The sequence below is a fragment of the Stylophora pistillata genome, chromosome 1, assembly GCF_964205215.1.
Source record: "Stylophora pistillata chromosome 1, jaStyPist1.2, whole genome shotgun sequence".
NCBI classification, from domain to species: Eukaryota; Metazoa; Cnidaria; class Anthozoa; order Scleractinia; family Pocilloporidae; genus Stylophora; species Stylophora pistillata.
In genome coordinates this window covers 17,717,256-17,744,281 of record NC_142519.1, presented here as the reverse complement: position 1 = coordinate 17,744,281, position 27,026 = coordinate 17,717,256, and the positions used below count along the sequence as shown (strand labels likewise).

The 27,026-nt window shown below is 36.6% G+C and overlaps 1 protein-coding gene and 1 long non-coding RNA gene across 8 annotated transcripts; both read right to left on the bottom strand.

The window, feature by feature from the left end:
• Positions 1–155: 155 nt before the first annotated feature.
• On the bottom strand, positions 156–3,661 carry LOC111321320 (dickkopf-related protein 3). Its single transcript, XM_022924171.2, has 4 exons — positions 3,420–3,661; positions 2,163–2,358; positions 1,248–1,461; positions 156–871 (listed from the first exon to the last, which is right to left on the bottom strand). Exons 1-4 carry the CDS (start codon positions 3,552–3,554, stop codon positions 814–816), a joined length of 603 nt encoding a protein of 200 aa, XP_022779906.1. The 5' UTR covers positions 3,555–3,661; the 3' UTR covers positions 156–813.
• A 5,196-nt stretch (positions 3,662–8,857) lies between these two features.
• LOC111321313 (uncharacterized) lies at positions 8,858–25,199 on the bottom strand. 7 transcript variants are annotated; one of them, XR_016002028.1, is made up of 6 exons: positions 22,588–24,246; positions 20,590–20,744; positions 17,573–18,758; positions 16,497–16,579; positions 10,766–14,158; positions 8,858–9,350 (listed from the first exon to the last, which is right to left on the bottom strand). It is a non-coding gene; the product is annotated as an uncharacterized LOC111321313 (long non-coding RNA). The 7 variants fall into 7 exon arrangements; XR_016002034.1 differs by lacking the exon at positions 8,858–9,350 and adding an exon at positions 24,253–25,199 and having other exon boundaries at positions 13,713–14,158; positions 22,588–23,996; XR_016002043.1 differs by lacking the exon at positions 8,858–9,350 and adding an exon at positions 24,253–24,857 and having other exon boundaries at positions 13,713–14,158; positions 22,588–22,740.
• Positions 25,200–27,026: the final 1,827 nt, after the last annotated feature.

Sequence of the window (27,026 nt, the reverse complement as noted above, 5' to 3'; positions counted from 1 at the left end):
GGGATTCTAGTCAAAACAGTATGGGTTTGTTGGAGAGGGATGTTAGAAAACATTTCTGCGTAGTACGTTACCACTGATGCTACTTATTGTATTTTCTTTTCGATTCTGAACTGGAGATGTTGATGTCAGATAAATTATTTATTTCACGTACTTGCTAAAATATAAAAGCAAAGTTTATTTCACACCAGAGTACACGACCGTCTTAATTCCACACTTACATATTGCGAAAGCAGCATGCATGCAGCAATTGGCATCAATGCCAGTCAGCGGAAATGGCATTTTGTTTAATTATATGTTAATTAGCTATTAATCTACTAGTGGCTACAAAGTTGAAATGGTAAATTGGCCACCGTAACGATTACAAAAGCTGACGTTTCGAGCGTTAGCCCTTCGTCGAAGCGAAGGGCTAACGCTCGAAACGTCAGCTTTTGTAATCGTTACGGTGGCCAATTTACCATTTCAACTTTGTTGATATATCCAAATTATTTCGTTACCCCCACCGACGCAGCCCCAAACAGTTTCTTTAGAAACTATCAGCCTTTATTTACTAGTGGCTACCTTGATCTCAAGTTTTCTTTGCTAGATCGAAATTTCGTTATAAATACTAAAATTTTACTCCAAGTAAAATGTGGTACGAATTCTTACATTCAAGCAACAAGACATTGACTTCAAATGATGGGAAAAAACCGAAATTCGTTTCACCTTAGTGAAAAATGTCAAAAGGATAGATTTAATGATAGTGTTTTATTTGTAAAGTGTTAGTCTTGGCTCAACATTGTATCAGGAGTACTTTCCACTTGTCAGCACAGAATCCTACTTCTTTCCTGGGGGACTTGCTTCAGGCAGGCAAACTTGATGAACACCGAATATGCTGGAAAAAATGAAAATAATGAACAATAGATGCAGTGATATGCTAATTGGTCTCAGGAGCCAAGAGGCCCGCACCAACAAATCTTATCCCGGTTTTGTTAATAGAGAGTGAAAAAGAGTATTGTTTCTCTCACTACATTTCATGAGGTTGATAATATCTTCTCTCCTCTACTTTGTAGCCAAATTCTGTTTTGGTACAGTCTGAAATTTTTAATTGCATTACCATGAGGTAAAACACCATCTCTGTATCTCCGATGATTTTCTTTATGTTAGGATAGATTGTTTTTATTTTTTCAAAATCATAATAGCTAATAAACGTATAGTCTCATTGCAAATCAAGCGTTTCTCTTCACTCAGTTTAATCGAATTGTACTTACCCTACTTGTTTGCAAGTCAAGCCCTGTTTACACGGGCCACAGGCCGGTTGCACAGTACCACCAATGTACATTGTCCTGTACTGATTGTACGGTCCACACGTTTGATGTTCATCGAGGGCGGGCTTACAAATTGAGATAGCAGGATTGATGGCAGGTTCACGGACACAGCAGAGATCCTGGTCCTTACAATCACTTTGTCTATCGCAGAAGGATCCTGGAAAGAAAAGAAGTGAGGTGATCAGTCGATATTCCTTCAAATGGCCTTAGTTTATGACTGCTTAGTTTATTAGGCGAGAAGCCGGCGATCAGATCCGTTTGGAGCTACAGAAACTTTCAATAAGAGCCACTGTTTTAATTATTTTGCAAGACTAACTGCAGTAGCGAAACAACAAAAGAACTGAATCCCGAAAATGTTTGCAAGCATATCCCTGCTTCCGCCCTCTCGCGTCTCCACCCAAATTTCTCGCGGAGAATTCAGCTACAAACGATGATTTGTCTTTCGATGCTTTCTATGAAGTTGCTTTTCAGGTAGTTCGAGGCTTTGCAGCTGTTAACAGACAACCATTCAAGTTGGAGGACGCCTAACGTAACAAAATGTTTCACTGAATCCCATACCACTTGCTCAAGGCACCATGCAATGCAGAATCTTAATGATCGCATTCCCTTTATCTAGGCTAGTGCTTCTTGCGTTTGACATATTTTCGTCACGGATTTTTGGACACACTTCAATTTTTGCAAAAGTGATCCTCACTATGATTTGTTGAAGAGTACGTATTTGACCGCAGAAAAAAGATTCGATGTTTAGACCATGTGAGGCAAATTGCAATACCGTGTCATTCAACTACGTCTTGTGAAATTTGCTGGTGGGCAAGAGTACATAACAAGCGGCTGTAAATAATTTTTAAGGTCGTTTACCTGCTTGTCCTGCGGTAGACCCAGCCTTACAGCGACCGTAAATGCACTCCGATGAAGGACAACACTGACCATTTTGTGTGCAGGCTACATTTTCTTTCAAACAATCAACGCACAGAAACATGTGACAATATTTGACTGGATCTTTGCATTGCTTGTGAGCATTACATTCTTGAGAGTAATAGCCTGGGGATATCATCTGAAACGTAATCAGTATCCGACATTTATTATGATATTGAAGCGCATGCAGCAACAGAGGTGTATATGCTTATCTCCAGTCTGGAAAGATTAAGTAAACTTAAGTTATTAAAATAACATCCTGGTAGGGGGACTACCACAGCAACTGAACTTCTGCTTCATTCCGAAAGCATGATTAGAAGAAATACTTTACGCAAAACTTTTAAATAGATGATTTTAGAGTGAGCATTCTATGGAGTTAGCATTTCTATTGTCTCTAAGAAGAGGAATATAACGATTGTTTTAAGTCTTAAAGCTAGCTCATATATACTGAGAGGAAAAAGTGATGGACATGGTTCTAAATAAAGGGGCTAAGTTTCTGAACAAAGTGAGGTGCAGCATCAGTAGGGCCAATTTGGTTTTCATGACCAACTAAGTTGATACGTTGGTTTCGAGTGCCCTTCGTCACTGTTGACGAGAATGATAATCTTGTGATACAAAATTCCTATTCTGCTGAGGGCACTTACTACCTATTTCAGAGAAACGTTCTAAACGATTGGACTGAATCATCACCACAATTCCTTGCATTTGGAAAACGATATCTAACCGGATCTTACTTCTGATAAGAACTAAAAATCGGTCCAGTCTATTTACTCAAGGGGCTTTCAGTTGCTATTGATCGAGGGCCAAGTTGAGCTAAGTTTCTTTTAGTCGATAAATTTCGTTTTCTATTTGCTTGACCGAAATGTGATCAACAGGTGTTAACATTGAGGCAAAACAGCTTCGCAGTCTGATCATACGCCTACAGCTACAAGCTACAAAAGTAACTACGATCTCAGTCTTTTCGATCGTCAATTTGTGTGGTTGCGTATTTATCGGATATAAACAAAATTAGAGATCAAAATAAAGAAATATTAAAAATTCAAAATGGTGGATCTGATTAAGTGATAAAATCGAAGAGGGTACAGCTCATTTGAGTCTTAAGAAACCTAAGAGGAGACAGTGCTTCTCGTACTCTCAACTTTGACGAAATGAAGCGTTTCTACTATCGAAGGAATGAGAATGATTAAAAACTTTGCTGACCTTTTTAACTATAACGTTCTTGTCTTCATCTGTCGGCGTCCTCCTTTGTATTTTACTTGTCATCGCACAAACAAAACAATAACAAAATAGCAGCAGAAGAGGATAAAGCTTTGAAAATCGCAAATTGTCTGCCATGATGATGTTTATGACTAAATGATCATGTCCAAAGATATTATGTTCTCCTTTTTTGGCTTTTTCGCGCTCCGGAAAGCGTAGTTTTTCTAATAAAGGAATAAACAAAAGCAAAGGCATGGTTTATTAATGACTTTGATTAGATAATACAATTGGAAATTGCGCTTCGAGAAATCACTGAAAGCCAGTGAATAAAGAATGGAGCACCAGAAAGTTACCCGCTCGGCGATTATTTCAAAGTTCTTGCGAGTTCTTCATAGGAGTAGAACCACCGATGAAACACCAACAATGAGTTTTTGATAGAAAGCGCATGAAATTAAAAGTGGAGTACAATAAACCTCTTTCCAAAATGGCCGGTGTGGTTGCTTTTCTCTTATATTCTTTGAAATTTGCCATTCTGGCCCCGACAATATATTTTAAAAAACAAGACAATTTTGACTCCAAAGAGGACGCCAAGACGATTAATTTGCTTACACACTAGAAAAAAACATTAGTGTCTGGAATTCTAGAAGAGGTTTATGTTTGACACGTTTCCACTGCGTTGGTTTTAACGAGAAGAAGCGAATATGTTACATTTTTCACATGTTTCTGTGAACTAAACTTATTGGGTTTATTCACCAAGCTTCAGTTACAAATTTCTGTTCCACCTTGGTGCAATTATAATCGACATCTAAATTGTTAAGCCAAGCACGGACGGCGGTCTTAGCAACCTTTATGTCACCGACTAAAATACTTCCTAATGGCCAGGTTGAAATGGATTTGCCCCATTTTTGCCAAGTCAATTAATGAAAGATCAAGGAGGTTAAAAGCAGTTCAAGTCGAAGGTACGTTCTTACTGGGTTAATCCTTTAAATCCCAAGATCTTATTGCTAATTCTCCCCTCTGGCTTTTGCATAGTACCTTGTACATTAGTTACGAGAATTTGGTGTTAGATCAAGCTAACAACTGTTACCCGTTTGTGATAAGTTTGTATTCTCATAAACTGTTTGCCGGATATTGTAGGGAGAAGTTACATGTTAATCCCTTCTGGGAGTTAAAGAGTTTTAAAAGAAACTTTGCAACCGTAAGGTTATTTTTTTTCCTAAAAAGTTTTGATTTGAAACGACTGATTAACATGCGAATCAACTAATATAGTCGTCAAACAAGGACAACATTTTGCGTTGCGTGAAATTTTTTTCGTACTTTTGAATTTCGCTTGTCACCATTTGATAACACATACTAATAATCTAACCGATTGTAGGCCGAGAGTTCAAAAACATGTAGGTAGTTTCGCCCTTAAGAATCTCAGGAGGCTACTCAGGAGAAACAATCACTTCACAAGCTTTACTTTTGCTTTGCAAAAGGAAAAAAAAGTCTTGGAAGAGAGTAAATCTCCTCTAAAAGCCTTCATAGTTTCAAACAAAATCCTAACAAACTCTTGAAACAGGTAATAAGCTTTAAACAGTAATTTATCAAAAAGCGTTTGGCGCGAAAGCGAAAGCGGTGATTGCTCTGCTTTTAATTACTTCACAATGTGAACAAAAAGATTCGGGGAGCGCGAAATTTGAATTTCGAGCGAGATAGGAAAACATGGAAGACAGTAAGATAACCGACCAAAACGCCTCACCTCCAATTTATTACGCAAAAGGATTGATATTCGTGAACACAAAACAAATTCAGGCGCGTAGCGTGGTCATTTTTTCAAGTACGCACAAGTACCTATGATCTAGAAACCTAAGTAAACTGAGTGAAAAATACTGCGTTATTTATTTCTTGTTCGAAATAGTTGTGTGAATACAAGCAAAGAACAAAGCGTCTTGCCCTTCCCAAGTTGAGCAAACTTGGCGCAAACACAACATTGTTTTCAAAATTTTCTGGTCCCTTCAAGTACGCACGTGCGTATATGCGTATAGGACGCTACGCGCCTGAAATTGTAGTAAGTTACTCGGCCTTCTATGTGAGACAAGTAATAAAATCATTATCGCGAGGTTCGAAATTTAAATACTCTGATAGACGGCGTTCACCTGAAGCACATTGACAGCTGAGGTCTTCATTCAGAAGACCTGAAAAGATTAGGATGTACTAAAATTCTCACGCAAAACCAAACCAACTTTAGAGTGCTTCGCTCCGACGAAGGGCTAACACTCGAAACGTCAGCTTTTGTAATCGTTACGGTGGCCAATTTACCACTTCAACTTTGTTGATATATCCAAATTATTTCGTTACTCCCACCGACGCAGCCCCAAACAGTTTCTTTCGAAACTATCAGCCTTTATCAACTTTAGAGTGCGACTGCTAGTTAGTGGAGTATTCTGAAACGGTTAGGTTTGATGAAGAGAAAAGAAACCCAACGGATTCGTTTCTCCGTTTAGCATGTTTGTTTAGGTTATGCAGGAAATAAATGGGACACAATCATTTCAGTTTGATAATGAAACAAAGAAAAACCTCGACGTTTAATGATGCAACTTAAAAAAAGAAAAAAGAACAGAAGGTATAGGTAAGCAGTTTCAAAAAATCTTTTAGCTTTGAAAATTGTATCGGCACAGCGAACCTGCGGCCTAAAAAAAAATTATTTTCCAGTGTCTTTTCTTACGCAATAATTCGCGAATGATTCATTAAATCGATTTAACCTTTCGTTCAACATCGATTCAACTTTTCCCTTGCAAGGCCTTTGTGAGGCCTTTGAAAGGCCTCCGAACAACTTTGTTTTTGCGTCCAACATTTGCCCGACATGCGTTCATGATCAACTTTTGTTGAACGAATGTTGGTCAAATGTTGAAACCGCCTTTAAACGAGCCTTTACACGTTAGGCCTGCTTTTGGGCGAAACCATTTCTATGTTCCACGTGCAATTGTTCAAATTCTATTGACAAGTGAAATGGTGAGATATTTTTGCAAGACGGTAATTTCTTTTTAGTTAGAACTTTCATACCGCATGCTTTGTCGGGATCAGAAAACTTAAGCTATTCCACCCACGTGCACTCATGCATTAGTCCTGACTAGATTTATAAATAAAGGGTGAAAGTTTCTGAAGAAACTGTGGTGCTGCGTCGGTGGGGGTAACAAGGTAATTTGGTTATATCAACTAAGTTGAAATTGTAAATTGGCCACCGTCAGAGCGAATGACGAAGGGCTAACGCTCGAAACGTCAGCTTTTTAACTCGTTACGGTGGCCAATTTACAATTTTAACTTAGTTGATTTAACCAAATTACCCGACTAGATTTAATCACTTCTACTTCTGGGCGAAACCATTCTCGTTCTGAGCGAAACGATGTCGGCGAAACTCGTTATGGGCGAAACTATCTATTTCGATCTACCACGGCTAAAGATAAAATAAACCCGTTGGTCTTTGTGTGCAGAATGCGTTTAAAAATGATGAGAAAGAACACCAAGCCATTTCCAAGGAGAGCCAAAATGGTGAAAAACCATCCCAGAACTCAGAACCACATCACTGAAGTGCTAAAGAATACAAGGAATTCTCAGTGTGACCAGTAGGGTCCCTTTTCCTTTTGCTCGAGTGAAATGCTGTCAAGCAGTGACCATCGGCTTTATTCAAATTATCTGATAAACAAATTGCCTTTTGTTTGGGAAACAAAGCGATCGACACAAAAAAATTTTACATAGAGGAAGCTTACATCAAAAAAGCGACATGTCTAATTTCTACGCCTTCAGAGCTCTAAAGTGGATATTGATTTTGGCTCCATGTTCTTTTTGTAGGTTTAAGACTAAATCATACTCTTACTCAATTTAGATTTCTATCGCTTCTTTGTCTTCAAGTATGTTTCTAAAGAGAATTACAAAAGTATTCAAGGAAGGTGCTGTATGGAACGGAATTAGCCATGGCAGTTTGCCGACGAAGGGCTAACGCTCGAAACGTCAGCTTTTGTAATCGTTACGGTGGCCAATTTACCATTTCAACTTCGTTGATGTATCCAAATTATATCAGAATAACTGTCGACTATTCCTAACTTGACCCTACAATTGATAATGACTCGCCGATTGAATCGAGAGAAAAACTATCAAATGTTCATTTATTGTGGATGACATAAGCGAGAAGTGGAGATTAAATAAACACTGACGGGGGCAGGGTGGGGGGTGATGAAGTCATGCTTGAATGTACAAATTAAAGTACGGGGTAAATATTATAAAGCCACTCTGAAAAAGCTTAAAAAAATAAAACAAAACAAAACATATGCAACAAGTTTAGTAATTGACTGGTTTTTGAAGTGCTAAAAGCTATTCATCTAATAATCACTGTTTTTTTCAAGGTAATAGAAGTTATTTCATTTAAAATGTTGTTAATTCTCTGTTTCAACTGCGTTGGAAAAAGTCTAGTGGAAGTTATACTACCATCTATTACTATCACTCAAGTCATTGAAGATATTCTAGAATTCATAACACAGGTGTGCGCCCCATACTAAAACCGTTTTAAGCTTGATAGCATGTCTAAAGAAATCACCTTCGATTTCTCAATTCCACTCGACCCATCGCCCATCCCCTGGCCGCCATTTTGGGAGTGGGAACGAGGCTGCTCGCTCCATTGACTAAGAGAGACCAGGAACAAATGACGAAATCTAGCGTGACTAAATACGACTGAAAGTGGAGAGTATGCCGGTTGGAAATAAACCGTCTTCGATGGGAAAACAATCCTTCGACATCATTCGGATTGAATAAGCATGAACCAAACGACGGCGTCGTCCAACTGGATTGTGAGTAATATGGCTGTAGTAGATGGAAAACCAGAAATGGCGAATGTTCATGCATGTCGACAAACATACCGCTGGACACGAAGCCCTGTGATTAGCGTGTTAGAGGTAGGATTTACCTCAAAGCTATTTTGTTTTGGGGATTTTGTTATCATTTGAATTCTTTCTACTGTTTCCTGCTTATTTTTCTGGTTAGTTGGGTTATGACTTGCTTTATAGTGTTCTAATTCAAACAAAGAAAACTTGCCTTTTTGTGGAGCTAGCTGTAAAGGTTTTGAATCTTTTTTTTTCTGGGGGGGGGGGAGGGGGAGTTAAATCACTTAGATTTCAACGTAATAATCTACCGTTAACGAAGGAAATCGTACTGCGGTCAAGTAGGAAAAGAAAAAAAAAAATAAGAAATGTGCTTCTATTGTTGTGTAGTGTCAAGGAGGAAACGCATTTAATCTACGCTACCCCTTATCATGTATATTGAAACTGTAGAACGATGAATCTCCGCAACGTCCCCGTCCGTTCCCTCGCTCTCTCAATTCCTCCCTGCATTTCATCATTCATCAAAGCAATGTCAAGCAGTGAGGCTTTACTTTCAACCTTTTTATTAAAATTGACATTTATTATATCAATCACAGTCTTTAGAAATGAGAGAAAGATTTCCATACTGTTAGAAAGCAGAGTTTTGCTCCTAAATAAAGGTAAACTATTAGTTTCGCCAGTGTTTCCTTTTACTTTAAAAATTTACTAATTATGAAGTTTCGAGTTATACAACAATCTTGGCGAAGTAAGTTCCAACAGTTTGTGTCTCAAGTGCCTTTTTTTTTCAGTTTCAGAGTTCTTTCCTTGCTACAGAAAAGCCCATGTACAGTGGAGTTAATGATGATTTTTCCCTCTTCTTCTATTCCAATTCATCTCACATAATTCCACTCATTCCTCTTGCTTCTCTAGTAGCTCCCAAGCGTGCAAAATGAACCTCGCACCAAATCATTGACGTATCAGTCAATCATTGATTGCAGCTGCTAATCCATATTCATCAGGAATGGCAGAATTTTCAGCAAACCACGCTGTCTGTCGAATAGTGAAGACGTGCTTTCTGAAGCACTGAAAATAGGGTTGCACTCTGGAAAGAAGACGTAGGACCGTCAAAGAAGAGCAACGGATGATACTTACAGCATAAGGTGAGCATTTCTTTAGGAAACTATTACTTTAGTTTCTTCCAAAGAGCTATCAGTCGTACCATCTCACGATCAGCTTTAAGACTAAAGCGAGTCGGTTGCTTTACCCGAGCGGCTCTTCAATTCGAATTTTAACTGAATTAGCTAGAATGCTGGTCCGAGAAAAGCAGAACCTATGATTGAAGAATATTCCGAGAGAACTTTTGAACGAACTTTCGGTGAAACAACTAATTTCAGACTTTAAGAAAGACATTCTGTAGTCGAATGCGACCACGTGGATATGCGACGACTCTTCTGCAAATACCTCAGTGGCCTTTGCTTCATTTCAAATAACATTTCGAAAATTCTTGCTTTTTCTCTTCGTCTATACTCGTACCATGGAGAAAAGAAATTGCATAGAAGTCAAAAAATATAAGGTCCCAAGATTGTGCGTCTTCTCAGACAGTGAGCATTGTCTGATCACATTTTTATTGTAATTTCAGGAGAAGCAAAATTAGTCAGAAGGATGAAAGAAGGACAAAGATTCTGGTCAAGATGAGACACTGGAATGAAAGAATTGTTAGAGGATACTGCAAAGATAAGAATTTTAATATATTGAATAACAGCATAGTTAGTAGAGCGGGACTATGATAACAGTAGCAAAAATGGTGGCTCCTTAGATCTTATTGTTGTACAAAGTCTTCATACAAAGAGCGTCGGGGCGCGGAATCCGAAGGTCTGAGGTTCGATTCCTCACGGGGACTTTGTTTATCCCTCGCTCGTGACAAGACGAAAAAACATCTCTCGCCAAAGTCTTCATCAGTTCTTTCACTTAGTCTTGGAATGGATAAACATGGCTACCTGGTAAGTTAAGCTAACTCAATTATGGTTTCAAATTAGCCATCATTTTTGGAACAGTTTGTTATGATACGGATTGTTATGCAGACCTTGAGCGATCGCATGATCTGTTTGAACTACTGGCGTTAATTTAATTGGTGCAAGCTATCTCGGATAATCTCATTTCATTGAAATAACCAAACTTACATCTGGAAATAGATTTTCATTTGACCACAGAAAGCTGCCACTGAAATCGTTGGTTTAAAACTGCCAATCGCTCAGTTTCGTTTGCTTAACAGTTTGTACCACACTTTGACCACAGTTGACGTTGCGCAAAGGTGATATTTGTTATGGTGGCACTCTAATAAAAGTCCTCGGAAGAAGACCAAATGAAACTTAAACAAACTCCTGGCAGTTTATTCATTCCAAAAATCGCATTGCTGAAAAGAACTTACTGACAAACCACAAGACTGATTGGTACGTTTCTCGATGTTAAACCTATATTCCCAATTTTCAACGACTGACCTTAAAAAGCCTGACTTACCCAGAACAGACTCCTCCCCCAGATGACAACAACTACCAGCACCTTCCGAACGATTCCAAAGCCAACGACGTGGTCAAAAGAACAAATAGACGTTAATTTATTAGTCTGACAGCCATTTACCCTACAACAAAACTGACCAATCCCTCCTGCGAACCAAAGTTGTGATATCTGACTTATTAACGCTCTACACTCGACTCTGACAACGACTTGCATTCGGGCCGGCCAACTAATTTCTACAACAAACATTGATTTATGTGAAATTTTACTCTCGACATGAATTAAATTTAAGTGTATATAACTACTTTTTTTTTTTTCTAAAAAGAAGCATTTGGTTGTCATACAGGTAGGGAACAGTGCCATATCATAACTTATATTCGCTGTTGTGTGAAATCAACTGGGGTCTGTCCTAATGTAGACTGAGTTACATTTAAAACTCGAATGCCTGGTCAAGAGCTTTTTTCTAGAAACTGATTAGGTCGAATTTTTACCTTTATGTAAACCAGTAAAAATTGACTGAGAAATGTAGCTCTATTTTTTGAGATCTTATTCGATGAAAATGAAGTGGCAAAATTATTCCACAAAGCGTTAAAAACAGCAACAGTTTAGGCTAAAATCGACTCGAACTGATGGAGACCAAACTTTTAACTACCGGTAATACTGAAGCATTCAACCCATGACATGAGTTAGTTGTTACGAAAGAGTTTAAGTGTCAGGTGGTATTCTCAGACAAACAAGAAAAATCATCAGTGCTGATATTTGCGCAGAAAAATTAGAAAATATGGTAAGGCAGGTTTTTCCCAGACAAACGTGCGAATCCAATGCAAATTAAACAATTCAATAGTTTGTCAAATGAGTTGTTTTATTTACTTGTTGAATGCTTACACAAATCGTACAAGAATAACACGGAAATTTAGGAAATCAGGATCATATGAACATATACATCCTTCTAATAATATTGAAATTTATGCAGAAAGCACTTGGCGACGGTTGACTTTTTGCTATGAAAATGAGTAACTTTCATTTTCCGTCATGTTATTTTATCGCTTTCTGATGCGCCTCACTTCTCAAAAAGCTTCAATAATCGTGTGTTAAAAGTACGCGAAAGTAATTCCTTTTTGTCATTTACAAGATCATTTCATTCGAATTGCCTTCTCCTCAGCACTTTACTCTGACAATGTGTTTTCTAAGCATGCAACATCTCTTTGCACAGATTTCAGCCGGAGTTTGTTTGAATTCTAAAGAATTCCTTTAAAATTTTATACGCATGATGCTAAAGTGGTGATGGTTTAGCACCCGCTCATGGTGAAAACGTACAACTTTTTTTAAGTGAAAGTATCGCTCATTGTTCAATACAGCTCATAAAGAAGATCATTAACATAACACGGAAATTTAGGAAATCAGGATCATATGAACATATACATCCTTCTAATAATATTGAAATTTATGCAGAAAGCACTTGGCGACGGTTGACTTTTTGCTGGTTTATATACACTGTGTTTCTTGAAGACGAACTTTTCAGGTATAGGTGGTTTGCAACCAATCTCTAGAGACACAGGTAACAATGGTGAAAGGAACAAATGCTGGTGGACGAACAAAAGAAGCTAACGAGATATCTATTGTTTTCGTCCACCAACATGGCGGCAATGACGTACGTGCAAACCACTATTCAAATGAACCTTGTGAATTAGGTTACACTCGAAAAAAGGAATCATCTGTTGCTTCTCAGACCAGGCATTTGGTTTTAAAATAGTGAAGTGAACTAATTCATTTACTCCTTATTTTTTAAGTGGAAGTAAGATCTTATGGGCAGTCACTCGGTGTAACACAGGAATACAGAAAAAAATATATTGCCAATTATGGTTCCATCTTGAAATTCAGGTTATAATCACAATAAAACAAAAATTTTTAACAAACGCGAAGGTTAATTATCATTTGTCTTGGCTTTTGTGGCTAAAATCAACAGTTGAACTATTTTATATCCCAAATTATTTGGAGCCTAATTGTAAGATGTATTTGCCTTCACGGCTAAAATCTAATTAGAAGAGTTTGCTCCAATTCTTAAAACTATTTTATTTATCAAATTACTCGGCGAATTTGGTAGAAGAAACTTGAAGTCTACCTGTAAGATCTCTTAACTTTGATGGCTAGAACCAAATTCAAAGAGTTTGCTCCAACATATCACAATTTGGAGCTAAATGTGCGAGGTATTGCGGCTTAATTTAGATTTGAGGAGTGTGCTCCGACCGTTGGTACAAGGCTATTTTTTAAATTAATTTGCCAATTTAGTCAAAGGCCATTCGAGTCTAGTTTTTTCTTCGCTTTTCCAACCTGTTTCCTGTGTTACATTCGAAAATTGTCATCTTAAAGATCTTTTTCTTCTATTGTGGCACGCAATAGCCTTAAGAAAAAATTAATTGGTCACAAAAAAAAATTTGACGAAATATTTAAATCCTCTGAATGGGATCTCTCTAGCTTGCCACATTGCTTTTTCGTTAGAACTTCCACACATCATCTCGTGCAAAGAATTGAATTTCAAAAAAAAAAAAAAAAATTAAGGGATGAACAGAGTTCAGTAAAAATTTTCTTTTAAAAGAAACAAGCGGAATTTTTCAAACTGTTTTGATTTTTTCTGAGAGAAAATAAATTGGCGTTTACTTTTAAAGTTTTTTGCACGGGAAATATTAAAAGGAAGATTTGTTAAAATGTTGCCAGGGGCAACTCTGTGCAGATTGTCCAAATTTTCCCGCCAAAAGTCTTAGTGTATATATATACGATTCAAAACACCGTTTATAATAATTTTACTGAAAAATTACTTAAGCATATTGACTTGTAATTCAAAACAAATAAATGCCAAGTTGATATGAAACGTTTGTGGCTTATTCAGTGAAACAACAAAACTGATCACTTTGAAGACTATTACTTAGTAGATAAATAACAAGACAACATGGAAATAAAAATGAAATTTATTAGCAATGTAAATCATATATTCAAAATACAGCATTTATATACTTTTTCAAAAAATTGGCGCATGCGTATTTTGGGCGCCGTATTTTGGCGGGAAAATTCACCAGATTTTAACAGATGTTACTTACAGACTAAATAATGGTGCATTCGTATTTCGAGCGCCCGTATTTTTCTAAGTTTTTTGGCGGGAAAACTTAACACTTTTAAACAGCCCATACCATGAATATTAGGCCGACGAAGAAAAAAATTCAAAGTCCACCAAAATCGCGAAATAACGCTTGCTTACGTTTGGCTTCAAGTCGTCGATTTTATTAAATGTCTCTTGGCTCTGATTCGTCGCGTTCTTGAGAGAAATGGGTTACATCTGTTTTCTACCTTGTCTTGTCTTTGGATCTCAGCCGTCCATGTTTGATTCGAGCATCACTCAAACTGCGAGGAAGAGGAAATGAAACGGAAAATTAACAAATGTAAGAGATGTTGAACTTTCTTTTGAGTCGCTAATATATGAACACCAACTTTAAAACTATTTTAAAACTATTAGTGTCATTCAGGGCTCGACACTAACTTTTCAACTTACTAGCCAAGTGGCTAGTGACATCTGTTTTTAGATGTTATGACAATTTCAGTCGGTTTACTAGCCAAACTGGCTAGTGGAAACTAAAAACCACTAGCAAAAACTGAATTTCTACTAGTCTGTGGCTAGTGGGCTACCGTTAGTGTCGAACCCTGCAACTTAAGAATGAGTCGCTACGTAAAGGAAAGTGATCGTTTCCTGGATTTACCAAAATATTCAGTATGGTAGCCGATAAAAATTCTTATAAGTTATCGAAATAAAGTTACATTCTCGCCTTTCTCCCACTAGTGTTCAGCTGTTAGGGATTGAGGGATTGAGGAATTGAGCTCTTCAATTTGGAGTGAACAGGTCATAATTTTGCATTCAAACAACAACATGCAAGAAATCAAAATGTTCGCTAATATTTCCGCTGAGATTCATCATGCCGGAATGAAATTAATAATTGTATAAATTGAGTTTCAGCTACAATTTATTGTCATATTTCCTATCGCTTGTTTTGTCTGAATAAATCTTTCAAGCCACAAACAACTATGCTCTTCCTAACATTTAAGATTGAAAAAATTATAACAAAACGACAACGAAGCCAATAATTTTCGCAAGCTTCTTGATCGCACCTTAGAAATGTAAACTACTGTACCTGAAAGTTTTGAGTAATAATAAAAATTACACTTTTTTTTTTTTCGTACCGTGGCTTGGCAACACGATGTAATATCTGAGTTTAAGGTTTTGTACTTTGTTGAAAAGGCGCTAGCACCAAACCCAATCGAATAAAATAATTTTGCCCTCAAATAGTAGATTACATCCTTTATTTGACGACTAAAATACACAACTTGGTAAACTTCACTATCCTTGGAATGTTATACTACAAAAGCAAGATGGTGGAATTTTAAACAAGAGTTTGTCACATTATGTAAATTATTTGCTGTAATTGATGTCAGTGATTCAACAATCATGATTTTGAAATAAAGCTTCCCTTGAATAAAAGCCACATCGGAAATGCTATAAACGTCGTGGCTTTTCACTGAATCTGTCTATTCTGTCAGTCTCTCTTGACTACGACTTTCAGGACGCGTTTTTATGATGCAGTACAGGAGACAAGATTGAAAAACACGGAAATAGTTCATTAATGATTTAAGTTGAATTTTTGTACCAAATCGTGCACTGAAATATACTAAATAGTTGTGAAGACGCAACTGTCTTTTTATGTTGGCTGAAGTCACCAGAACTAACTATACCGCATTTACTAAATCGTTTCTGATAGAAAAAAAGTTCTAATTATTTTAACTTTCTGGGGCCCACTTTTGGATTTGGTGCAGTGTTTCCTTCCTGAGTTAGGACATTTAACAATTAGGCTCAAACATTTTTAAACAAATTAGCAGAAAAAATCTACATTGCTTGATGATACACTCAAGCATTAACTGAAGAAAGTAACACCTATTTGGTTACAACCTCAAGAGCTGAGCTCTAAAAAGTTAGCCTCCAAGAATGTTTTGGTTTTTCATTTCAGTAAACCCACATCAGTCCATAATAAAAATAATACCTTTCGTGAAAAGTCTATTTTTGGAGCATGCCATTTAAATTTGGGTTTAAGCTTTAAGGGCTGAACACTTGACAATTGAACTTCAAATATTTTACTGAACGAGGTAAAAAATTTATTGTGTAAAAGCGGAAATTACAAGACTATCAAAACTTACCAGAAATTTAAAATAAAATTTAAAAGAAACTGTATTAAAGTACAAAAGATCTCATTTTGAAAAGAAGTCTTGCAAACATCAAACATTTCAGCGATCTTAATTCAACACAAATCAAACGTTTAAAAATCATCGACTTTAAAACACACTGAATCAGGCTTCAAATAAAAGAGCTAAACAATGACTAGATCATTTTGTTTGTGATTTTAGTGTTTTACCATCAACAGAAACAACGTAGCAGTCGATTAATCAACATAACAGCGCTGTAAACGACTGAAAATCGCCTTGATCAAAGAGAAATTCACCGGAAATAGGCCTTTACAGAAAACAGATTGAATCATTTCTTTATTTGCGTTTTCCTACACTTTTGACTTTGAGGAGTTCGATAAATCCAGGGTTGAAGCGTTCATTACAGACCAGCACTAGACTTGGGAGCGTAGATAGCCGAGTCGTGGAAAAAAACAAACAAACAACCAAACAAACAAACAGGCAAACAACTCACGTTTTTTGAAAGTTGTCGTGTTTTCTATTCCTCCCTTGAATTCCTTGATTTAGTGATAACCCCGTCCTAAGCCTGAAGTTTTCCTGATGAAAGAAACGAGAGAAATTTAAGTTGCGAAAACGTGCATACTTACATGTGTATTACGGTAAGTATTTCTTTAATTGTGAATGACGAGGATCAATGCTGGGATCGAAAGACTTAATCAGAACCATCACATTTTCGATTGGAGATTTCAATGTCCATAACTGAACGAAGGCAACAAGGATCGCTGATTTGACTCTTGGCACACAAACTTAGTAGGGTACTTTGCAAGCCAGATTGTGGCCATGGAAATTTAGCGAGACAGAGTGTATACAGTCAGCTACATGTACATTCAACATTCAAATATAGGATGCAAGTTCATAACAATGATGCTACTCCCAAGTGGTCAGTGTCAGTTCCTCTGACAAGTCACTGGCAAAACTATTCATATTCCTGGGAGGAGAGAGAGCCACTAAAGGAGATCACAAGATCTGTTATCCAGTAAACGGATTGGCAAGAGTACCATATAACCCCATACATTTAATTATGCATTCAGACTAGTAGACTTTGTTTTTAAAGTTCTGTCGTGAAAGACAAAGAAGTGGAATGCATAACTAAATGTATGGGGTTATATGGTACTCTTTCCAACGGATTTAATGTCAAGAATTTTAGGTGAATCGAATCTCTTTTCTTTAGCGAAGATTGGAAGTGGGGGGAATAACAGGCGCTTTAAAACGAATTTAACTTTAAATACTAATAAAAAAGAAACTGTGTACAGAATGAAAAGTATAAAATTAAAGATAAGTGAGTCACAAAGTGTGATCGGCACATTATCAATAAAGTATGCATTCCTCGCTGCTACCTTAAAAGTCACGTGCTTCATCAAAAACTGTCATGGCGGCTGCTACTGTAGATTTATCTCACACTGAGCTGAGTATGTAACATGCTCTTCCTTTTTACATTTAACTCTTAGAATAAATTTTACTGGAGTAGGAACGAGAAATGCGAACACTGCATTTCTATCCAAATAATATAAATAAACTTAGGTTCTTTACCTTCAAAAACGTCCTCACACAATAACATCAGTCCATCCTTGTTTGTCGTCGGATTAAAACTCCTCGCTTCAGCAACCTCGAAGAAAACTCTTCCACCTTGACATAATGGACGATATCCAGAAGGTATTTGTTTGAAAAGATGCGTTTCCTGGCCCCAGAAAAGCTGAAAAAGACGCTGACGTTTCTAAAAGTTCGTAAGGTCTTTCCGCGTGCAGACCAATCTCACTTATGAAAATTAATATTTATGTTCAAAGTTATTTGTAATTCAAATCAGGTTAGCCATCGGAGAGCTCTTCCTTAAATTTTAAAACGACATAATGTGACTAGCTGTAAGCTGATTATAATATCGGTAAAGTTTAACACAGAGATGTAGACGTCGTTGTAATTACATAAATACTACCTAGAACTCGAATCAACTTGAACTTTTAAGAAAGATTCCCTTGAGAAGTACTTTTCAATGATTTACTTACTTGAACTACCCGTTAAGTCGGTCGACTGTTTTTCAAATTTATCAAATTAGTGGCATCATACAGTATTTCAATCTGTACGCGCCCAAAATCAGTTCATATCAGCATTCAAGTCAAATGAACGATACTGGAAACTGACAGTAAGAAAGAGGCTACGAAATACGGAACAGTGATAAGATATCCCAGCATAGTTTGTGGTAGGAAGTACTCGAAAATGTTCCATCCTTTTGTTAAATGATCTTCTATCACGGAAATAGAGTCGGAGTGGAACGTTTTATGGCGAGTCTCTATCAACACTCTTCTCTTATCTAAACTCAGTTCTCTGCAGAAATTCAGTTGCATTATAGAAAAACAGACAAAACAAGAATATGTTGCCAGATATAAAGAAGAATCGACATAAACAGGCAGACCTCCAAGACGAAGCAGTTCTTCTTTCATCTTCTTTAGTTTACATCTCGTGAAAAAAAATCCTAAAACTTCTCCCATCATTTTCTACTCTGTGATTCTCGTCCCTAAATAACTCTTGGTTGTGCTGCAAACTCAGACCGGCTACCTCCCACCACACACAACATTTTACTGACTGATGGCTCAACTTGTTCTTTGTTTGAGCGATGCCCTCTGTGAGTGGCTCAAGATAATCTATCCACGCCTCATCAGAATCTGTTTTTTTCAAGAGGTCCAGTAATCACTGCTCGACCTTTCTAGCCCTTGGTGTGTCCCTGTAAAGCGAAAATACGTCTTTGTTAAAATGTTTTGCTGCAATATTGGGAGGAATTTGTTCACAATTATAGGTAGTATCATTATTATAGAAAGGGCATTTTCCACTGGCGTGTTTTCGAAAACAAATTCCGGAAGAAAAGACAAACTGACGAACTTGCGAACTCTCTCAATACTTGGATACTCTGTCACTAAAGCTTCCGAAGACATGTTTACGCTAAAATATTCAGTAGGATTCGTGCGAAAAACTGGTGTCAAATGTCAAAATAATTTAATGTTATGAAAACTTGACTATAAGTTATTTTGACAACACAGTAAATAAAGAAAAAAGAAAGAAATCCTCAAGGACACTAGAATTTGTATTTCAGCTATCTTCAAGAAGTGAAGTTAGTGAAAAATTTTATGTCAACACCTTGTTTGTTCCCTTTCTCAGGTGAAAATCACCTGGGCAATGACTGATAACTAATGAACTGTGAGCACATATGTTTTTATTCAATAACTTAACAATTGAAAAGCCTTACAGTACTAATAGTATTAAGTAAATTCTGATTTCAACATTAATGCTTTGAACCATCAGGCTAAGATAAACTGTGATTATGCACCTATAATGAGCTGCATGAGCCAAAATAATGCTTCACTCAGCTTTTAACTCTTATTGCCTTCCCCCCTGTTTGTGTAAGTTTTTTCTTGCTTAGTCTGTGATCAGGCAAAATAATAATCAGCTATCAATGCCCTGACACTGATGCAATGTGAACAAGAGTGCTTTTATAGTTCATTGACTCAGATGACTCCTGACTGCAACTGTTTGTGATGGTGTGTGATCATTTCTCATGTTGAGTATGATATGTACAAATACAATTAGCTTTTTGACTGTAGATTTTATTTGTCCATTTTTTTTCTAGATTTTAACCATAGTACACCACACATTTATCTATAAATAGTAAATGATCTCAAGTGCAAAAATATGACCATGCTTTGTATCAGCCATGATAGATGGCAAAATTTAACTTTAAAATCCCAAATTTATGACTGAAATACAACAATAGAAAAATAAAATCCATGTTCAAGGTCTACTACATGCATTAAAGCATAGCTTGATTCTATTGGAAATCATGTTAAGTTAGATTTACTTTACTTTCTATCTGTACACTTATGACAAATGCCCTTCAATAACATCTGATGAGGTTTAACTACATCATGCTTTTTCTAACTCTCAGCAGCAGATATTAAAAAAAAAAAACAACATATAGTTATTACAGCAAAATGAAAGAAATCTCACTCTTCAAGGCATAGAGAGCACTGAAAAAGTCACTTAAATGGATTTCAAATGGTTATTGTGTTTCACCGGTACACAAAATATTGTGATAGTACATGCATGTTAACATAATTAAAGTATAAAACCTATTATTTTGTATCACAGTGTTCAAACAGTTTTACTTTCAATGTCTGACTAATATCAAGATTGTAAGAATCCAAAGTTTGTCTCTAGCTGTTTTACACCCCACCACTAATTATTGTTGATTGCTTCTGCTTTCTTTCTCTTTTCTTTTCTTTCTTCTAAACACTAACACCCTATTTTCTTCAATAAGTACTCCGGTGCTTGGAAGGAGGGAGATTAATCAAGGTGGAGGGGAGGGGGGAATTAATCAAGAGGGGTGCATTTTTGGCAGTATGGCCTCAGGGGTGGGTGCTTAAAGTGTGGGAGTTATTTGAGGAAACAGTCATAGCTTTTATGGCCTATGGATGCGAAGGCATTGTGTTGTCCTGTTGAGTGAGTGTAACAATAGAATATGAAAGACCTCTTAGCCTGCAATGAAGTCTGCTGAATTTTACCTGATATTCCTCACTCTTGGCTTTGTTTGTTCTGAAAGATCTTCGGTTGTTCAATGCTTGGTGATGAATTCTTTGGATCGCTTTGAATTTTGCTTGGAAGTAGCTCATGATTACACTTCTTCCCAATGCCACTGAATGTTTGTTTCGGATTACTACTGTAACAGAAAATGATAAGCATCTTACAATTATTTCAGGATGGTGTGTGAAAAACCAAAGCTTTAGCTTGCAGAAATGTCTTAAAAGGTTTGATTGGCGCATTACAAAAACTTAAAGGAAAAATTATTTTCTTTAAGGAGAGAGCATTCTACCCTTTGAATTAGTGAATTATTCCCACCAAATTGGAAGATACAACTTTTTCAGTTCTTGCCGTGACACCATAAAAGATGATAAATATCTCAAAATAATTTCACAGCGGTGTCTCCAGCATGTAATTGAAAAAGGACTTTTCCTTTCAGAAATATCTAAATAGATCATCACTTCATGGAAACTGAAGAAAAATGTTATTTATTCAAAAAGAGAGCAGTTTACCATTTCGATCAGCAACAAAATTAATGTTCAAAAGAGCTGCAAAATTTGCAAAGTGAGCAAGGTCCGAAATACGATACCTTAAAGTGACCTTATAAAACAGTACAAAGTAAATCTGAAAATATATGATAATAATAGAAAACATTTCATTGACCTGGAGCATAAAGACTATGTGAAATATTTAGGTGTTCTTATTGGCAGTAACCTTAGCTAGAAACATCATATCAATCATATTGCATCAAAAATAAGTAAAGGCATTGGTATAATCTGTAGACTAAGGCAACTTGTACCATATTCGACATTACTAAATATATATAGATTACTCATTTATCCTTATTTATCATATGGCCTTGTAGCTTGGGGCCAAGCAGCTAAGTCTCATATGGAAAAAATATTGATACTCCAGAAAAGGGTTGTGTGATTGATGAACTTTGCCAACTATAATTCACTCGCCATCCCTTATTTTATATCAGCTAATATTATGCCAATTAGTATGCTTTACGTTAAACTCTCTTCTTTCTTAATGCATGATGTCCATAACAATTTAACCCCCCCTTATCTTTCTGGTTTGTTCACTCTTTCCCACCAAATACACAATCATAATACCCGATCTTCATCTGCCGGTAACTATTACATAAACTGTTCTAGGCTAAATCAACATACAAACTCATTCTCAAGGATTGGTTGTAAAATTTGGAATAGCATCCCAGGAAACTTAAGGAATCTTCCAAAATATATTTTCAAGAAAAAGCTAACAATAATATTATTTCAAAATCTTCAAGTTCAAGATAGTTATGTTGATGTAGAACGAATAATCAATGATGTGTCCAGTTAATAGTAGTGTATAACTTATGTATTCTTCTATTTATTGTCACATGTTTCTATTTCTGTATTTTTATCTCATACTGTCATTTCTGCTTTTAAATTAATGATTCAATATTTAATTTCTGTTTCTTGTATATTTATTGAATCTTTTGTTGAACCGAAATTTATGTAAGATGTTGCAGCGTTTACACACTGCCCGCCGAGACTAGATATGCTATTTGTGGGTAGTGGTTGATTATGTTTAGTTAAGTTAAGTTAAGTTAAGTTTTTTTTTAAGTTAAAATCTCACAAAGAAAGAACACTGTTTTCTAAGAAGTCAGTGTAATTCAAGTCATCATAGAATATACGGAATATAGAATATATACATCATATATATACATATACATCATACATCATGGAATGGCAGAATATCCCACAATATCCTACATGGAATGCCTTGTTGTATGAAACAAAACTCTCAAAAAAGTGGAATTGCAATCTCTGATCAACTGGCAAAAGTAAAATTAAAAGATGCCTAGTGTAATCATTATTAGAGCTGAGAGAAAAGACTGATAGAGGAACAATGAGGTTCTTGAGCTAAACCGTACAAGTTATCATCACCATTACTACTGTTATCCTTGTAATTATTCCGATCATTCTTATTATTACCTGCCAGAGCTCCAGCGGGTATTCTGTTGTGAGTTGCCGGGTAATTTCACAGCGCTCGCCGGAGTTGCAGTCACCACGCTAAGTCGCAATCAAGTTGCTCTCTGGCAGGTGTTGAACCAAGGTAGCCACCTATTTAAAATCTTACTGAAAGCACTGTATAATAATAATAATAATTTGTATAGTGCAAATTCCATACAATGTTCATATGCGCTTCACAATAAAATAACACAGTTACTTTAATAATTAATACAACTATTAAAATAAGATAAAATTCAATAAGTACTAGAACTACATACATATAATAATGTTATACTAATACTGCTATAATATTGTGTTCAGGCATTATCATTATTGTTACCATTTTATCATTTGTAGCTGAGTGTCAATAAGTCACTTTATTATCCAACTACACCTAGATGAGTACAAATAACGCCATAAACGAGTACAAATATCAAGCAGTATTTGTACTCGTCTATTGTACAGTACCGGTTAAACAGGTTTTCTCGCATCACGCAAGCAAAGAATTGGATTGTAGTTACGAAAAAAAACAAATGGCCGACAATTTCAATCATATTTCCGACGACGAAGAGTCACAATGGCTGGCAAATATAGATCCAAGTTCATTAGATGAATTGAATGAAGAAGAACAGCTTGACGACCAGAAAATTTCTTCATTTAATGAAGAAAATAGAAACAGCAACACAACAATGCGCCAATTCCGTTCTGCTTCGCATACTTCTGTCATACACTCCCAGTAAATTAAGATCCGCGAAATTCACCCGCACTGAAATAACAGTTTGGTGTGTTGGATAGTAAATAACTTATTAGACGTTTTGTTGTGTAGTATCGCTGAGTATTTTTACTCGTTATTTGTATTTTGACTTGCCCTATGGGCTTGTCAAAATACGGCACAACTCGTAAAAATACTCAGCGATGCTACACAACAAAACGTCTAATTAACAATTATTCCACGAGCGTGCGTTGGATAGGAGATGATAGGTAGTCAAGGAGGCACGTAGCGCCGAGTTGGCTATAATCATCTCATATCCAACAGGCGTGAGTGGAATAATTGTTTTATTAAAAATGTTAAATTGAATTATTAAATTTTATTAAATTTTTAGCTCCCTTTTAATTTTAACCTGACATGTACGCTTGCCATATTTGTAGATTATGGTATATTGGCTGATATACCATAATGGCTAAGCCAATAAAAAGTCTTGAATTGCATTATCTAATTATCTAGTTTTTAATAATAAGATATATATATATTCTTGAATTTTCTTTCTCTTGTAGAACAAGCCTGACTCATTGTGGGATGCGGCAGCAGTAGCCATAATGCAGTTTTAACTGCCTTACGTTTTTCACTTGGTTTTGATTTCATAGATGACGAGGCTTTGATTAAAAGTGTGCTGTAAGAGTCAACAAGACAGCTAGTATAGCAGCATAATTTTATTTTTTATAAAAAAGAAAAAAACCACATGAGCCCGTGCAAAGCTTGGTACGTACTAAGAAATATTTGAATTGGGCTTTAAAGCTTGATGCAGAGAATAGTATTCCAATAATTCAAACAGTTCAAAAGTGTGCTGCTCAGTAGAATGAACTAAGAGATAATCAATTTCCATTTGATAAAATGTGATAACAAAGTAGATCTGAGTTTTAATTCACCTCCTACTAGTTGTTTTATGAGATGTATCTATGCCATTCAAGATGAGTTCACATGAACTTTTTCCACTCCTTTTCTCGTGGTCCATTCTTGAAACCATTTCTTCATACAAACACAACCAAAATGAAGTAACACTTGCTTTTCAACTCAATAGATGCTTAAAGAGCGTTGTCGTTCAGGTTTTAATGTCAAAGTAAAATCCATATTCATTTTTCACAAACACACCGCCATGTTGGATTCTCTTCGTTTGTTCCCAGTCTATTATCACCGCAGGCATTGGACAGAGGGGACCTTAAGAAACCACGACGGCGACGGCAACGAGAACGTGGAAAAAAAAGAGATCTAATTGGCAGAATAATAGCTCAGCACGTGCGTTTTGAAACTTTGTTCATTTCTTAGCTGTCCTATGCAAAACAACAACGTGAAATCGCCAAAATTTGCGTCGTCTGCGAATCGAAACCGCGACGGCAAATTATTTTAATTTCCATTTGGAACTCAACGGCTACTTTATACGTCATGCTGAAGTTGAGCTGTGGCGCTGTATGAGACAGTAAGCTCCTGCAGCCATTTTTGAAATTCTAACTAAAAGTAGAAATTAATTTTTTTATCGAAGTCTTCCTTGGCGTCGCCGTCGTGGTTTCTTAAGGTCCCTAAAACCATTCTGAAACGGACGCAAGTCACGTAAGCGTCCAATCAATATATGTTGAGCAGTTTAAATCGAAATCGGAAGGAACTGTCGGATAACAGAAGCGCCACACTCAGAATTGGAAGGAACCGTTTGAAAACGGACGCAATTTTTCTAAGGGGATGGAAACGTACTCGGAAAACGGACGCTAGTGTCAGAAATCGGAGGGAACCGTTCCATTGTGGACTCAAGAGTTCGAAATAAGAAGGAACCGCCTGACAGCGGACGCAAGTGTCCGAAATCGAGCGAAAGAATGAAAAAGAATGAAGACAAAGTCTATGTATCAAGAAAACCTGCTAATGCCACCATTTCTATTTCTTAGTGCTGCCAAAACAAAGATGGACATTTTCGATACCATATGTCGGAAAAAAAAACGTGGTTTGCATACTTTTTCAGTCGTAATATTTTCTACCAAAAAGACAGACAAATAAAAACATTCAAATCTGTTTTCCTTAATGTGGGTATACTGAAAACGAAAAAAGCAAAAAATAAAAACAAAAAAACAAGTTAATTGAATGAGAATTCCGTTTTCCTACAAGAGGGGAAAATTGAAAGGATAATTGGAGACAAACAGATTTTGGAAATGGAGTTCTCATGTCGTTTTTACAGCGAAAAGGAAAAACCAAAAGCGAGAGAGAAATCAGAATTTTATTTGGCCTTAAGGCAGCGAACAATTAGATTACAAATAGCGTGGATGACAGGGGCATAGCGTGAGATTTTGAAGGTGTACGCACAGCGCGGAAATTGGGAGCGCCGAGTCTGGGGGCATACTCCCCCAAAAAATTTTGAAATTTAGGGTCTTGGAAATACCATTTCCAACTATGTCCGCCGGAATTTTTATCAATAAATGCGACGGAAAATGCAGTAGTTAGGTATTTATTTTACCCATCTCTAGAGTTTTAAAGCTTAAAGGGTGTTAGCTTCCTAAAATAACTAGAGAGTTAACAAGCCAGTCTAGGAAACCAAGTAACGTTTGTTGTCGTTTATGGATTAATGAAAAGGTACTGGAAAACAAACACACACGCCAGTATAATTCGAGATTTAGAAATTGGTCCTATTTTATGGTAACTGTGACAAAAGCTAAAGGGAATAAAAAAAAATTTTTTTCTAGATTTCAGCTGTACGCACGGGCGTACGTGCGTATATGGACGCTACGCTCCTGAATGACAAAAAAAGAATTAAGACAGAACAACAATTATCAGAACAACAGTTTTTCGTCAAAGTGGGAAATGGCAAAAGTCACACCAGTTTCTAAAAATCAAGGCACTAAGACTGATAAACAAAATTATCGTCCAATCTCGGTACTTCCCATTTTGTCAAAGATCTACGAGAGGCATATATATGATTCATTGTACGCGCACCTGTCTAGAAACGGTCTTCTGTATGGATTACAGTCAGGGTTCCGAAAGCATCATTCAACTGAAACTGCCCTTATTCGACTCTTGGATCAGATCCTCTTTGATGTTGACGGTAATAATGTAACTGGCCTTGTGTGTATTGATTATAGTAAAGCTTTTGACCTGATAAATCATGATATTCTCCTTGCTAAACTGAAGATCTATGGTGTCGATGATGGAAATCTACAATTGTTTCGTAGCTACCTGGCTGACCGTCAACAATATGTTAATATAAATGGGTGCACTTCATCCTCACTAGGTATCACCCATGGTGTCACAAGGAAGTATTTTGGGCCCCTTGCTGTTCCTGACTTTCATCAATGACCTCCCACAAGTGATCTCAAACTCTACTGTGGATGTTTATGCCGATGACACTACCTTTTCCTCTAGTGCTCATTGTACTCTGGGGACAACGGCAGTTGAAGCAAAACTTCAGGTGGACATTGACAGTCTTTGCGCATGGTTCTACTCAAAATCGCATGGTCTTAAATGCCGGGAAAACCAAATCTATTCTGGTAACTGACAAGCGTCTCAAGTCACGTGTAGCTGACCCTAGTTTGAAGTTGCAAGCAAATGGAACAGCTATCGAGCAAGTTATACATCAGGAAATGCTTGGGGTTACAATTGATCAAGAACTAACTTTTAAGGAACATGTAGATAAACTTTGTAAGAAGCTTAGCAAAAAAATTGGCCT

What these genes read in the sequence shown, in the direction of transcription:
- LOC111321320 (XM_022924171.2), bottom strand. Translation starts at nt 3,554, where the DNA reads ATGGCAGACAATTTGCGATTTTCAAAGCTTTATCCTCTTCTGCTGCTA. An exon ending in AGAACGTTATAGTTAAAAAG is followed by an intron (nt 2,359 to 3,419) that starts GTCAGCAAAGTT and finishes ATTACGTTTCAG; the next exon opens with ATGATATCCCCAGGCTATTA. An exon ending in GTCTACCGCAGGACAAGCAG is followed by an intron (nt 1,462 to 2,162) that starts GTAAACGACCTT and finishes TTTTCTTTCCAG; the next exon opens with GATCCTTCTGCGATAGACAA.